The sequence below is a fragment of the Zea mays genome, chromosome 8 (assembly GCF_902167145.1).
Source record: "Zea mays cultivar B73 chromosome 8, Zm-B73-REFERENCE-NAM-5.0, whole genome shotgun sequence".
Taxonomy (NCBI): domain Eukaryota; kingdom Viridiplantae; phylum Streptophyta; class Magnoliopsida; order Poales; family Poaceae; genus Zea; species Zea mays.
In genome coordinates this window covers 175,252,582-175,267,732 of record NC_050103.1, presented here as the reverse complement: position 1 = coordinate 175,267,732, position 15,151 = coordinate 175,252,582, and the positions used below count along the sequence as shown (strand labels likewise).

Below are 15,151 nucleotides of genomic sequence, written 5' to 3'. Positions count from 1 at the left end.
GATCGTGGGAGGGTGGGCGTTGGTGGAGGACTGGAGGGAGCACGCATCGGACGGGGGAGGAGCTCCACGGCATATTGGACAATCGAGATAGCTAGATGGCAGAACGTCAGAATGGCAGAACAGAGAGAGGCAGACTACTCTTACATACTTAATAAGTAGTAGAGATATGTATAATCTCTACTACTACTACAATGCTCATACACTCTGACGGCACACAATATACAACAATTATATTCGATACACATATAAAATAAATTTAATGTTAAAGATATCAAATACTAAACTGATAACATATATTACAGTTTATCTTAGCTAAAAGGCTGAGAAATATATGAATTAAAAGGGACTTCAATTTATTTTTTATCTCATTCAGCCGGTCGTTCTCCTTTATCCAGCGAGATGGTATCATGTTGGAGTATTGCGCTGCATGTGGCTTCCTGTCATGTTAGTTTTAGGTGATTTCTCATGACCCATCTACCCGTCTATCATGTAACAACCTATTAGATCCTTATTAGGAGAAGTCGGAGAGATGAATATATCTACATATTTCGTATGTGACGCACCATCCGGAATTGCTGAGTAGGGAAAGATTTTTTATTAGAAGCCAAACACGTCAAATCAGAGTTAAAACTACAATAATGTATAAAGTATTTGTTTCAGATTAAAGCTAGTTATTTGGACTGTTATACCTATAATTTATGGAGACAAAACAGGGAGAAACAGTAGAAACCGTTTACGAACCGCTTGCCAATCTTTAGCGAAAAAATAACCACACAGACGACAAGTAGAACGCGACAAAATATACTAAAAAGAGCATAAACAAAATAAAATAGGCTTGAGAGATCACCGAAGGAAAGCGACTCCTGGAAAAGCCAACGCGACACCAAATCCATTCTTCCCTCTTCCACAGGCTGAGGACCGAACACCGAAGCCAGGCAGCCAGCCGAGGAAGCCAGGGTGCCAGGCGACAGACGACGCCAAGTCGAGAACACCCTAGGTGGTCGCTCGCAGGCTGCGAGTGAGAGCCATGGCGGAGTCGCCGTCCTTGCCCACGGAGGAGGACACAGCCGCCGGTGCAGTGGGATGGCGACGCCGACGCCCATGCCCATGCCCGGAAGCGAGGGGACGCTCGTGGCGGTGATGCCGCGGTCCCCGTCCCTGACGCCGGCGGAGGCGGGGACCTCGGCGACCGAGACGCCCATGCTGATATTCCTTTACTTCCACAAGGCGATCCGCACAGAGCTCGAGGCGTTGCACGGCGTCGCCGTGCTCCTGGCCACCGAGCGCACCGGCGATGTCGTGGCGCTCGCCGAGCGCTGCCGCTTTTTCTTCAGCATCTACAAACACCACTGTGATGCCGAGGACGCGGTACAGATGCTGGCTACCTCGTGTGGAGCTCTGTTTTTGTGTTTCTGGCCATTTTCCCCTGTCGCTTCCTGTTGGGCGGGGGGCCTTGACCCGCGGTCACCGTTGCGGCTCCGCTCTACCTCATACTACCCTTCCCTCCCTTACCTAGTTCCCGCCGCCGCCACCCTAGCAGGCACAGCCGAGGAGGAGCAGGACCCAACAAGCCCGCCGGGCTGGACGGGCGCTAGGGTTGGACGGAATCGACGAGGACGGAGGTGTTTGTGCGAACGTGGCGGCGGCACGGCGGGCGATGGGGAGATGAGGAAAGAGGAGTGGTCGAGAGTGGAGGCGCGGATCTGCGGGGAAACGCGAAGGGTGGGATGGCGGGTGGGGAAACGCGTAGCTCGGCGCGAGAGGGGCGGGGACACAGAGCTCATGGCGAGGAGATCTGCGGGGAAATGCGTAGCTCGGCGCGAGAGGTTGGCAAGGCTCATGGCGAGGAGATCAAGTTGGAGGTTGGCGCGGAGCTCGGCCGGCCGAGATCGTCGCGACGAGGAGGGTGGAAGTTGCAGAGCGCATCAAGGACGGGGAAGGGCTGGTGGGCGAGGGGGAGAGCGATGCGGGGATCGTGGGAGGGTGGGCGTCAGTGGAGGACTGGAGAGAGAGCGCATCGGACGGGGGAGGAGCTCCACGGCATATTGGACGATCGAGATAGCTAGATGGCAGAACGACAGAACAGAGAGAGGCAGACTACTCTTACATACTTAATAAGTAGTAGAGATATGTAAAAGCTCTGACGCGAAAGGTTATAGGAGAGGAAAAACAAGCATATATATATAGCGGTGGACTATATCTCTACTAACTATTAAGAGGGGAGTGTAGACTGCCCCCGCCTCAACAGTCATGCCGCGAATCCCGCGCACGCGAGCCCCTCCGCTGCGATTTCACCGCCCGCCCGCCCGCGGATCCAGCGCCCCCCGCCCGCACGCACGCGGATCCAGCGCCCCCCCGGCCGCGATTCACCTCTCGGCTTCGTGCCCTCCTCAACAGCCATGCCACGAATCCCGCGCACGGCAGCCCCTCCGCTGTGATTTCACCGCCCGCCCGCGGATCCAGCACCCCCCGCCCGCACGCACGCGGATCCAGCGCCCCCCCGGCCGCGATTCACCTCTCGGCTTCATGCCCTTCCCCCGCTACTGCGGCGGCGAGGAGGACGAGAAGAGGCAGTGGTCGTCGGTGGCTGTCAGCGGCGATGACGACGACGACCGCGAACGCCGCCGCTACAGGCACCAACACCGCCGCCTGCGCAGCGACGACGATGACCGCCAGCCGATCCAGCCCGCTCCCCCCTCCCCCCGCGATTCACCGCCCGTGGATCCAGAGCTCGCCGACGCCGACAACAGGCACTTCAACAGCGTGCTTCGCGTCCACTCGTTCGCCACCATCTGTGAGGCCGCCAGCAGGGCCCCCACGTCCGACGACTGGCTGTTGTAGCCCCTCGCCCACCACCACCTCCTGGGGCACGACCACTACAGCGACGTGATGCGGGTGGTGTCGCTCAAGGGCATCCATGGCGCGCGGAGGGCCAAGATCCACGAGGGTTGGGCCATCCCCCAGGTGGTGGACCACGGCGTGGACGCCGTGACGGTGGTCAACATGGCGCACCTCGCTCGTGACTTCTTCACGCTCCCACTCGAGGACGAGTTCAAGATGCTCGACCAAATGTCTGGCCCAGCTAGGAAGTTACATGTGCATACCGACGAGAACAGTGATGACGGGGCTAACCCACCGAAGGTAGAGGAGAAACCGATTCACCACGATTCACCGCCCACCGAAAGTAAATCTGAATGAAATATCTACAGTTCTATGAAGTACTTATTGCTTCACTTTTTTTGCTATTTTTGCACATGGCTTCAGGTGAAATAATGTGTGTCTTTGGAGCATATGACTTATGGGAGTTTAGTTATTGCAATACTTCCACTCCCTACCCCTAACTAAATGATTTGATAGAAGAGAAATGATTGTATCGTAACATTTAATATGGGCACAGATAGTCGGTTCACTTTTTTTTCTTGGATCTGTTACTTATTTAGTGCACCTGGTCTGCTGTGGATAAATATAGTGAAACAGAGGTAGGGATATTGTAGATTAGATTCCTGAACATGCTGTTGTCTTGGTGTTGTGATCTTCTGTTGCACCTTCCAACTTGGCGCTTAAATTTACAAAGCATCCTTATTTACCAAGCAGCCTTCTGAGACGGTGTGACTGTACTTATTTGTCTTGCAGGAATACATTCTCATCTTGTCTATTGAAAGAACTGAAGCATAGAAAAATTAAAGACAGGTGCACTTCTCCAGATTCAATGCCAATTAATGATTTGAAGGTATGGTCTCTTTCTTCCAAGTTCTAAGGTTTAGTATTATGAAGCAACAATAGAGGAAACATCATCATTTGCAAAAATAGCAAGAAGATTATATTCAAGATCTAATTGCACTAGAAACAGAACTTACAAATAATAAACGGTCTATAATTAGTCTGATGCCATCTTCATCTTTGGCAGAGGTTGTCAACGTGAATGTATGATTGATGACAAAACAAGAGGTGATGGCAAGTACTAAGGTCAATGGAGCACTGTAAAGTCTAATGCATTTCCTTCATTTGGAAGAGGTATTGAGAGAGCAGATTGCAGGAGGCCAGCCTTGTACACACAGGCCATGGACTGGTAAGGGTATGTTACTTCCTGACTGTAATTCAACATGTTTTTGCTCTACGAACCTACTACCAATGACCCCTCCTTTTTTGCATTTTGTAAGAGGAGATACAGGTTAAAAGACTATATCTTGCAGCTGCTACAGCACCTGTGTCAACAGGGACAATTACCCATTATACACATCCCGTTAGTCGCGCTTCTATATGAATTTCTGAAGGTAATTTTGATCTAGAGAACAATATCATAATTGATCTAGAGAACAAAAGGGTGTTCAAGAATATTAAGGTATGTACAGGTGTACTTTTACTATTCAGATTGAGCAAGCTGATACGGTGTGTGCATATACCTGAAGATGAAGCCGTTCTCTTTCCAGTGCCAATTTTCTGACCAAATCAGTAATAATTTTAGTTTTCACACCAATGTCCTTGGCAGTGGACACCTTCGCATGGTTGGCTTCATGTAACGAGTTCTCTAGACTTTCTACTCGACCTCTTAGAAATGCTAGCTCTTCACTAAGTTCTAAATTTGTGCCTGTTAACAGTGTGCATTTTGACTCAGCACACTCAGCTCTGGTTTCAGTTTTTGAAACTTTACCCTTCAGATCTTCAATAATATGTTCCATATCAGACATCGTACATTTCAGCATACCTTGCTGTTCAACAATGGCATCAACCGCTGCCTTTCCATGCTCTAATTGGGTATTTGACTCTGTAAGTTTCTTCTCCAAAAGACTGGCCTTATCTGACTTCTCGCTTTTAAGGGCATTTAGTTCCCCATTAAACTCTATATTAGGTACAGTTAGCTCCATACACCTTATTTCTGCATTTTGCGCTTTGCTTTCTGCTCGTGAGACATCATCTTTGATATTCTTAATTGTGTTTTCCAATGTGCTCAGCTCAGATTGCAATGCATTTTGCTCCTCCTGCTTTGTTGTAGTAGTCAGTCGTGATGAACCAGTAGTTTTTTCTTCTCTTCACTTGTACAACTGATGCTTTCAAAAACAAGGCAAAGTTCTTTTGTGCTACTTAAACGAACAATTCTGAATGTGGGATGCCAAAGAACTGAATGTTGTGACCAACCGAATGGATCGAGACATGCATGAAATATTTTTGGTATGCTTGGCTGGCAGTCAAAGGGGTGCTCAACTGTCTTTGTGGTCAAGCTTCTGATGCTTAGCCTATATGTTTAGTTAATTGTACATCATGGTATTTAGTGATTGAACTAATTCGCGTAGTGTCTAGCTGCCTATCCACACCAGCACAAATATAGTATTAACACTCCTTGGTATCGATTGACTTAGAGGACTACCATAAGATATACCAGCAATATAAAAAATAAACCAAGGACGTAATCGTGTTTCTTCGCTGATCAGGGTGGAACCCAGTTGATGCGTGGAATCTACTGCCATACACATGGGTTTTGAATTAGTAAATGCGATTAGCTAAAAGTTGATTTTAGATTGTAATCAATATTTGGTATATTTATCATGACCATTGAGCTTCGCTATTGTCTATTTGACTCTTGTACCAACACAATTGGCGTTGAGCTTGGCCTGGTTTAATGTTGCTTTGATATTCATATGTACTTGACAGGACTGGAGTCTAAAATAGTTGTATGTAGAATAGGTGTGGGGGTATTGCCAAATATGCAAAAAAAATATCACACTTAGCAATCCACTTTAGCAGGATGACTATGAATTTGTTAGGAAAGTTGGGAGAGGAAAATACATTTTCCTATCGCGACACCAACTTCCTTAACAACCCCACCTGGTCAATATCTCCATGAATGTTTGCATCCACTTTAGATTTTGGATTTGATCAAGTTCCTAAAGGTATTCATTGCAACTTTGGTGTATCACTTTCAGTTTACTAATGGTTATGCCTAGCATTGTTTGGTAAGTTGCTGGCGGTGGCCGCTGCCGGTGAAGTTTAAGCAGGCGATGCAGGGTAGAAGGCGAAGTCCCTCAAGGTGAGATCGACGGAGCAGTGGTTCATAGATACTGCTTTTGCGAGATTGGGGCCTATAAAGCAGTGGTTCATAGCTAACTTTGTTCTAATCTGCTTCCTGTTCTAGAGATTCCACTACCACAAAGCAAGCTGATTATGTACCTGACACATTGCACACGGAGCAAATGACAGAGCAAGCTGGGCTCAATTGTTCTGGACATTCAGGTAAGTTGCTTATAACCCCGGCTTATCTTTATGACTTTATCATAGAAGCACAAAGGCAAATGATTCGATTTTATGTTATTACTTACTATGCCTTAATATACTGGGTTTTCACAGATATCCTGGTAAACTCTACGTATTTTTTAATGCACCACTGCTAGAAATTTCTAGCACAAATTTTGAAAGGGATGCTTGCTTGCATCCTTGCCGGACAAGTCTGCATGGAACACAAACAAACAGGCCTGAAATGCACATGGTATCAGCATACAGTTACACATGGTTTGCACATCTACAATTATTGAATGTGACCTGCTGTTATATTATCTCTCCTGTCATATTTAAATGCACTTCAAAACCAAAATGTTTTCAACAACAAACTATTCTGATTCATCTAAACTTCATAGCAATAGTGTTTGGTAATGAAGTTTGCATGACATAATTGCATGTACTGCTTTCCATTCCACTATTGTTAATTTTTGGATTTAATCTTTTTCAGTCTTGTTCATGTTCATAGCCAACAAAACTGATGCAAAAATGTTTTGTTATGTACCACTAAAACTTGAAACGTCTCTGTCTCTTCTATCCGTCTGTTCTAGAAAGAGTGTGTGGAGGGCGAAGAGGTTGGGAGGCTGCCATGTCTCTTCCAAGAAATGTACATGAAGGGTGAAGAGGTTGGGAGGCTGTCATGCGAGATTGCGAGCACCGGTACCATGTGTGCTACCAGTGGCTTAGGTAGAAGAACTGGTGTCCAATATGTAGTGCCTTCCAAGGGTGCAGCCAAGGGGATGTTGGAACTCCATTCCAAATTATAAACAATCACTACTTTTGTAAAGTCGATTTAATTTTGATTAACAACACAACACATGACCATACATATTTTATTCTTACACTTTTTCCCCGTTGCAACGTACGAGTATTTGACTACTAAGAGATATAAGAGATTTCACGTGCTCACTTACGCAGGGCAGAGACACAAATGCAAGCCGATTTCTTCACTGTGATGGCTCAAGTGATCAAAGCCGATTTTCAATGCAGTTGCATCTGAATGCATTGAATAAGCAAGTTAGGCATTTCACTGGTTTGGGAAATACCCCTATGACTTACAACCTTAGGCCTGTCATTGAAGAAATTCAAAGGTCCGCGGAGGATAGTGGTGACAAACGAAATTTGAAGATGTGCTTGGGGATGCTAAAGTCCATGAGAAATCGCTGTGATCAGAACTTTGTTGCTTATAGAAAGGTATGCCTTCAGCAACCTATTAACTCAGGGTCATTTCTTGTGCCTTTTTGACATGTTTGGTGCATCTTTTACAGGGTCTTGGTGTTGTTTGCAACAAAAAAGGTGGATTCGGTGTAGATGACTTTGTTGTTGAATTCTTTGGGGAGGTATGCCTTAGTTTTTAATATTCATCCATTCTACTCCTAGATCGAGTGGCAGTAGTATAGCAGCCATGGATATGTTGATTTATAAACTTTGCAGGTTTACCCTTCTTGGAGATGGTACGAAAAGCAAGATGGTATTAAACATATACAAAACAACAGTGAAGATCAAGCTCCTGAGTTTTACAACATTATGTTAGAAAGGCCAAAGGTTGTGTTGAGTCTGATTTTAATGAGATCTAACTTGTAACTGGTCATTTCAATTCATGGTCTTTTTATCCTATTAACATTTTAGTTCTGTCATGATGGAAGGGAGACCGAGATGGATATGACTTGGTTTTTGTTGATGCTATGCGGCCAACTACGCGAGTAGAATCTGTCACTCCTGCAACCCTAACTGCGAAGCAAAGTAAGATCCTTTTAAGGTTCAGGTTCCAACCTTGTGAATGTTAACTGTTTCATTGCTTCTGTGGTTATGTAATATCATTCTTTGATTATTGGTCAGAATTTATGTGTATGATGTGCATGACGTATTTTTTTGGAGGGAGTAACCCCCTCTGTGTACTATGTATTAATGAAATGACACACAACTCTTCCGCGTTGTTCAAGAAAAAAAGAATTTATATGTATGTATGATGATGCAAAAGTTGACAATATAACACACACTTGTATATAAGTTATCGTATTATTATACGTTCCCGTTGCAACGCACGCACTTTACTGTCCGCGGGCTCGTTCCTTGGTTCTTTTTCGGTCAATAAAGTATGTGATGAGGAAACGTTGCATCGCTCAATCGTGTTGGGTCAGGCATCCTTCTCTCCTTTGGGAATTGTACAAGGAAAGAAGACACGCTAAGACACCAACCCATGCAGGTAGCACACTAGCACCTACTGGACAGATGGGTGTCTTGCTATCCATGGCAAGGGATCACGCATTCCATTCTTAAACACACGCACACCCTACAGCTCGTAGATTCAGTGAACTGTTGGTGAAAACCCTGCGTCCAGCGACTTCTGCACTTGGAGAAATGGGAACGCGGTAGGAAGTTACTTTACCATGTTGATGACAGTGAGGAACATGCTTGTTTTTCAATTGATTTAGGACATGACTGAATGCAATATCGCTAATAGTTAGTTGGCTAAAGAGTTACTAGTAATTAGCTAGCCAACAAATAGTTGACTAACAATTAGATAATTTTCTAAAAGTAGCTAACTGTTGAATTATAAGCTAGGTTGTTTGGATATTTGTATCTAACTATTAAGTGTTGTTTAGTTCACGCGTTGTAACGTAAATGATAACGGTGATGATTTACACTCGACTGATAGCGGTAATAAGTTTGAATAGACCGGTATCGGTTTTCATTGTGGTATCTAATTCCGGTTAGATTTAAACAAATACAATTTAACGTTATCTGTTACACATGACATTACAACAATTGTGTAACCAAACGATACGTTAGTTCTATTACATTTAAACCGGGCCTTAATATCTAACAAGAAAAAAAATCCCTCCTCCCAAGAGTTATTATTGGTGGGCCCCGTGAATCGTGCATTGTCTGTGTGATGTTTTGATTAAGCCGCAGAACCTAACTAGGAAGTAACATTCGTGGATATCATCTAAAAGGCCTTCTTATTTTATTTCTTGGTGCATGCGAAAATCTAGGTGGCACTGTCAAAATGCAGGAAAACATGTTATTTTTCAACGTCAAGGTCTGTGCGCAATCAATTTTGCTTTATTAAGTGTGAAGGGTGATATGCGATATATTTCCACATGCGGTTTCTTAAGCAAACCGCCAATACTAAATGACATTTACACTGACGATTTGCTTAAGAAAACCGCCAGTGATAATATTATCAGCACTGGCGGTTTTCTTAAGTAACCGTATGTGAAAACATCATTTTCACATGCGGTCTTTTTAAGACACCGCCAACATGCGGTTTCTTAAGCAAACCGTCAGTGCTAATGATGTTTACACTAGCTGACTGCTAAAGAAAACCGTCAGTGATAATGTTATTTACGCTGGCAAACAACCGCATGTGAAAAAGGCCGATTTCTACTGGCCTCTAACACTGGCGGCACTGAAAAACGATAGTGCAAATAGCTCTAGGACCGTCACTATAGAGCTTCTGTGTACTAGTGATACATATTATTTGCTTCAAAAACAAGATTTGCAATCGCTTGTAGATCATGTATTATCTGTAGATTTTGACACTTCTCTTCACTGATTTTAGTCAGGTGCCAAAACCAGCGAGTACGGACGGGTTAGGACCAATGAACCATATCCATCAACACATTCAATTGTCAAGATCTTTCGAGAGACATGTATGCAGAGCAAGCTGTTTGAATTCGGGGGGAATTCCGCGAGAAGATTTGTCACTATTTTTTTTAGATTTAACAGGTGGGAGTGGGGTATCGCGCGCGACGTGATTTCCTTCATCACTGGTTCACTACCAATCAAGGGAGACGACGGTTTTCTACTCTTCGTGCGTACAGTTTACCTTCCAGTTTTCGACGAACTTTTTGCACCAGAAAAACGTATGTGACGGCATGCAGAATCGCGAAAACTAAACTAGCAGCGATCCAGTAGTGGTGCATGCATGCATGGTCAAAAAGAGATGAATCGATCGTCGTTGCCGCATACGTTGGCCACACTCCGAAGCTAGAGCCCTCCAGCTATAGCTCGACCGGAGCAGCTCGCCTGCCTGCCTGCCCTTGATCGTTCATCTACCGAATCACTCACACACCGAACTGCATAGTCCTGCCCAAGCTGCGTCGTTCCTGTCGACCACGCAGAAAGCCTAAGAAAATGGCGGTGGTAGGTAGTTGACATATGTACTGCTAACTAGCGCTGCTGCCTATACGTCGCGCTATATATGGAGAGGAGGGGACCCTATTGGCTGTCCCAACACACACATCGTTCTTCTTCTTCTTCCTCCGTCTCTTCGATCGCCTGGCCGGCCGTGTCGTCCCCCCTCTACTAGACCTCAAGAGCAACTCTGGATAGCTGCTTATCGGAGCCTAGAGCTAGAGGTTGAACCAGTCCATCATCAACTAGCGTGGCCGGCCATGGCGATCTCCTCTGCTCTTCCATGCTCCTCCCTCCTCATGGCGGCTGCCCAACTGATGCTCCTCGCCTCCGTTGTCGTCCAAGTGCAAGGCATCACGAGGCACTACGACTTCAATGTACGTTGTCTTCGATCGAGCTAGTTCCACAACATGCATGTCTATGTGTATCATTCATGCTACCTACTCTACTTGTCAACTTGTGCATAAAATGCATGGACGCATATGCATGCAGCATGTGCCTACATTATAATTCGCATGTATGTATGCATGCGCAGGTGACCATGGCGAACGTGACGCGGCTGTGCGCCACCAAGAGCATCGTCACGGTGAACGGGCAGTTCCCCGGCCCCAAGATCGTCGCGAGGGAAGGCGACCGCCTCATCATCCGCGTCACCAACCAGGCCCAGCACAACATCTCGCTGCACTGGTAAAGTGATCTGATCGTACTCGCTTACCGCCTCCCTCCGCCCGGTGTCCGGCCGGGCCATGCAAGTCAAAATTTAAGTGCGCGCGTTGGTGCACCATACGTACCACCCACTTGTAAATTGTAATTAGCACCGCGCAACATATACACACACACCAGCAGCAGAAGCTCGTTAATTAATCCGAATCATCATTTCGTTACGTAGCATATTATATACTATAATAATATTAGGGAAATTTGGATCCATACCATTAAAAGATCACCACTTTGGATCCATACCATTGCTATCTCATTTACATGTGGGTTCACATGAGTCAATGACATGCGGGGTCCATGGTATATATCTAAAGTTTGGATCTTTTAATGGTATATATCCAATTGTTCCATAATATTATTATAATGTGCCTCTGATCGAATGAACATCGAACACGTACGGTTGCTGATGAAGCTGACTGCTAGCTGCTGCATGCATGCAGGCACGGTATCCGGCAGCTGCGCACGGGGTGGGCGGACGGGCCGGCGTACATCACGCAGTGCCCGATCCAGACGGGGCAGAGCTACGTGTACAACTACACCGTCGCCGGGCAGCGCGGCACGCTGTGGTGGCACGCGCACATCTCCTGGCTGCGCGCCACCGTCTACGGGCCCCTCGTCGTCCTGCCCAGGCCCGGCGTCCCCTACCCGTTCCCGGCGCCGTACAAGGAGGTCCCCGTCATCTTCGGTGAGTAGCCCCGGCGCGCGCGAGCGACGGCGGAGCGACCGCTCGCGTCGCTGCCTCGCTGGGTTGCTGGCCTGTGTGCTGATTCTGTGCGCCGTGGTAGGTGAGTGGTGGCTGGCGGACACGGAGGTGGTGGTCGAGCAGGCGCTCCAGCTCGGCGCTGGCCCGAACGTCTCCGACGCCCACACCATCAACGGCCTGCCAGGACCGCTCTACAATTGCTCTGCCAAAGGTGCTTTCTTTCTCCTAACTTCTTTTTTTGTTTGGATTAGTCGCAAGCACACATAAAGGTCTACACCCACACGCGGATGAGGTGTTCAAATCACAAAAGGAAGGTAGCTATGGCGCCATTGTGGGAATGTTCGCACAGCGTCGCTGTCATATATGGGATCCAACTCGTATTTGACCGAACACATCCGGCTACACAAAAAAACGTAGCATACGTACCGGCAGCGTGGGTCCAACGGGGCCGGTGTTACGTAAACAAAAATATTAGTTACGCATCCAGATCCAGATAGGTGCGCTTTCCCATTCCGTCGAACGCCGTCGATGTCTATCTATCGCCAAACGTTCCACCCACTAAATGTGTGGCATGCAGACACGTACAAGCTGAAGGTGAAGCCAGGGAAGACGTACATGCTCCGCCTCATCAACGCGGCGCTCAACGACGAGCTCTTCTTCTCCGTCGCCAACCACTCGCTCACCGTCGTCGAGGTCGACGCCGTCTACGTCAAGCCCTTCACCGTCGACACCCTGCCCATCGCCCCGGGCCAGACCACCAACGTGCTCCTCGCAGCCAAGCCCTTCTACCCGGGCGCCAACTACTACATGTCCGCCAAGCCCTACTCCACCGCCAGGCCGGCCACCTTCGACAACACCACCGTCGCCGGCATCCTCGAGTACGAGTACCCCGACGCGCCATCCTCCTCCGCGGCGAGCTTCGACAAGGCCCTGCCGCTCCACAGGCCGACCCTGCCGCAGCTGAACGACACCAGCTTCGTCGGCAACTTCACGGCCAAGCTCCGCAGCCTCGCGACGCCGCAGTACCCGGCGGCCGTGCCGCGGACGGTGGACAGAGCGTTCTTCTTCACGGTGGGGCTCGGCACGCACCCGTGCCCCGGGAACGCCACGTGCCTGGGCCCCACCAACACGACGCAGTTCGCGGCGGCCGTGAACAACGTCTCCTTCGTGCTCCCGACCAGGGCGCTCCTGCACTCGCACTTCGCCGGCCTGTCCAGCGGCGTCTACTCGTCGGACTTCCCCGTCGCGCCCCTCACGCCGTTCAACTACACGGGGACGCCGCCAAACAACACCAACGTGGCCAGCGGGACCAAGCTGATGGTCGTCCCGTACGGCGCCAACGTGGAGCTGGTGTTGCAGGGCACCAGCATCCTCGGCGTCGAGAGCCACCCGCTGCACCTGCACGGCTTCAACTTCTTCGTCGTCGGCCAAGGCTACGGCAACTACGACCCGGTGAACGACCCGCCCAAGTTCAACCTCGTCGACCCCGTCGAGCGGAACACCGTCGGCGTGCCAGCCGGCGGCTGGGTGGCCATCCGCTTCCTTGCCGACAACCCCGGTAATTAAGATTCATTCTGATCGGTTAACATACCCTCTGCAGGCGTGCCTTTATCTTACACACGTGCGTGCTTTATGAATGTGATGCAGGGGTATGGTTCATGCACTGTCACTTGGAGGTGCACACAACATGGGGCCTCAGGATGGCATGGTTGGTGCTCGACGGCAGCCTCCCGCACCAGAAGCTGCTCCCACCGCCGTCCGATCTTCCCAAATGTTGATTAGACTCCCCTCTATATATCCTGTGCTGGTCGCTTCAAAGGGAACTGTGAATTAGACTTGATCACAATGTTGATTTTTTTGTTTACTTTCTTCATTGCCAATTGCAATTCTTTCAACTTCCATTTTAACTAGTCCGTTCTATTCCCATCTGACCTGGACTTTTTGTAATTTTTTCTTCCATTTGCTTACCACCCTGTAATGATAAATGTGTTTGGTACACTATTTTGAGAACAACGAATGGCGCGGCTTGCACCAGAGATCCATAAAATTTCATCTGTGTGTCTGCATTGTTCCACGTTATTTATTTCCGGATGGCTTCTCTAAGGTAGAAGTGAAAAGTGTTATTTAAGGAAGAAAAGAACATTGGTGTCGTTTGGTTCACATATTTGTAACGTAATGGGTAACTGATAACGTTAAATCATGTTTGTTTTAGTTCAACCGTAATTAAATACCACACTAAAAATTGATACCAGCTTATTCAAACTTGTTAACGCCAGTAATCGAGCGTAAACCATTACCATTACCATTTGCGTTACATTTCTTGAACCAAACGACACCACTCATCAATGACTACATTATTATTATTATTATTATTATTATTATTATTATTATTATTATTATTATTATTATTATTATTATTATTATTATTATTATTATTATTATTATTATTATTATTATTATTATTATTATTATCAAACTTTTGAAAGGTGTGCTAATGACATTTCAAGGATGTAATATAGAAAATGACTCATTTTATAATTTTGCAAATTTTCTATGAAGGTGTGAAATATAGTTAAGTAAAAGCGTACAACCAGGCAATGGATTATCGGGTGGTCAAGCCACTCACCTATTGCGGGTCCGAAGTATAACATTATCAATTTGGAATACTTGTTAACACGATGTGAATATCGACAGATAAAAAAGTTGGAAGTCGATATAGTGATTTTCCTGCTGCAAAAAGTATGCAAACAATCAGTTTGTGAATTGGAAAATAGTTATTAACACGCGGAACCAATAGATGCATGCAACGAAAGCAACTCCTTGCAGAGGAAAACCGACAGTAGTATGATAATCCAGTAATCCACCTCCCTTACAACAAGCTAAATACTGTTGCCACCTTTATACTTTCGTAATAATATGGCACGCAAATCAACATCTGCGAGACCAACAGAAAGAGAATAATGAACATAAACATCATAAATTTAACACCTACGTCACCCAAAAGATGGTACGTAGCACCATAAAATTTCATCGCTAATGAAAGGGAAGAACCAGACACTCAACCAGAGGGGTTGAAAGCACAAAGGTCCTCACGGTTTGGTGAATAATGGCAACTAACATATATTTTACTGAGCCAAATTTAAGTTAGGCCACAATGATAGAAATTGTTTTGGGCAAACTATGGTTCCTATGCCCCTATTTATAGATTTTGTTACAGTTTTGAAAGGATTGAAGACAAGGTTAAGAATGAACTATTTCTAAGTATCGTTTTGAGTTGAGAGACACTTAGAATAGTTTAGTACTACGTTTTCCCCTTAA

At 46.7% G+C, this 15,151-nt stretch overlaps 2 protein-coding genes and 1 long non-coding RNA gene across 4 annotated transcripts; all 3 read left to right on the top strand.

Moving 5' to 3' along the window:
• Positions 1-3,633: 3,633 nt before the first annotated feature.
• Positions 3,634-4,403, top strand: LOC109942016 (uncharacterized). Its single transcript, XR_002264641.1, has 3 exons — positions 3,634-3,730; positions 3,908-4,069; positions 4,161-4,403. It is a non-coding gene; the product is annotated as an uncharacterized lncRNA (long non-coding RNA).
• Positions 4,404-4,407: 4 nt separating this feature from the next.
• LOC103636508 (histone-lysine N-methyltransferase ATXR3) lies at positions 4,408-8,191 on the top strand. Of its 2 annotated transcripts, XM_020543382.1 has the most exons (7): positions 4,408-6,025; positions 6,131-6,228; positions 6,343-6,481; positions 7,189-7,464; positions 7,539-7,610; positions 7,705-7,815; positions 7,917-8,191. In XM_020543382.1, exons 3-7 carry the CDS (start codon positions 6,473-6,475, stop codon positions 8,055-8,057), a joined length of 609 nt encoding a protein of 202 aa, XP_020398971.1. In that variant the 5' UTR covers positions 4,408-6,025; positions 6,131-6,228; positions 6,343-6,472; the 3' UTR covers positions 8,058-8,191. The 2 variants fall into 2 exon arrangements, with proteins under 2 accessions (XP_020398971.1, XP_008657070.1); XM_008658848.2 differs by lacking the exon at positions 6,343-6,481 and having other exon boundaries at positions 7,917-8,190.
• Positions 8,192-10,594: 2,403 nt separating this feature from the next.
• On the top strand, positions 10,595-13,876 carry LOC100280258 (uncharacterized). The gene is given in 6 exon segments (NM_001153186.1): positions 10,595-10,787; positions 10,946-11,097; positions 11,571-11,815; positions 11,916-12,044; positions 12,411-13,391; positions 13,481-13,876. Coding segments are annotated over 6 exon segments (1,755 nt in total). The 5' UTR covers positions 10,595-10,670; the 3' UTR covers positions 13,612-13,876.
• The last annotated feature ends 1,275 nt before the right edge of the window (positions 13,877-15,151 follow it).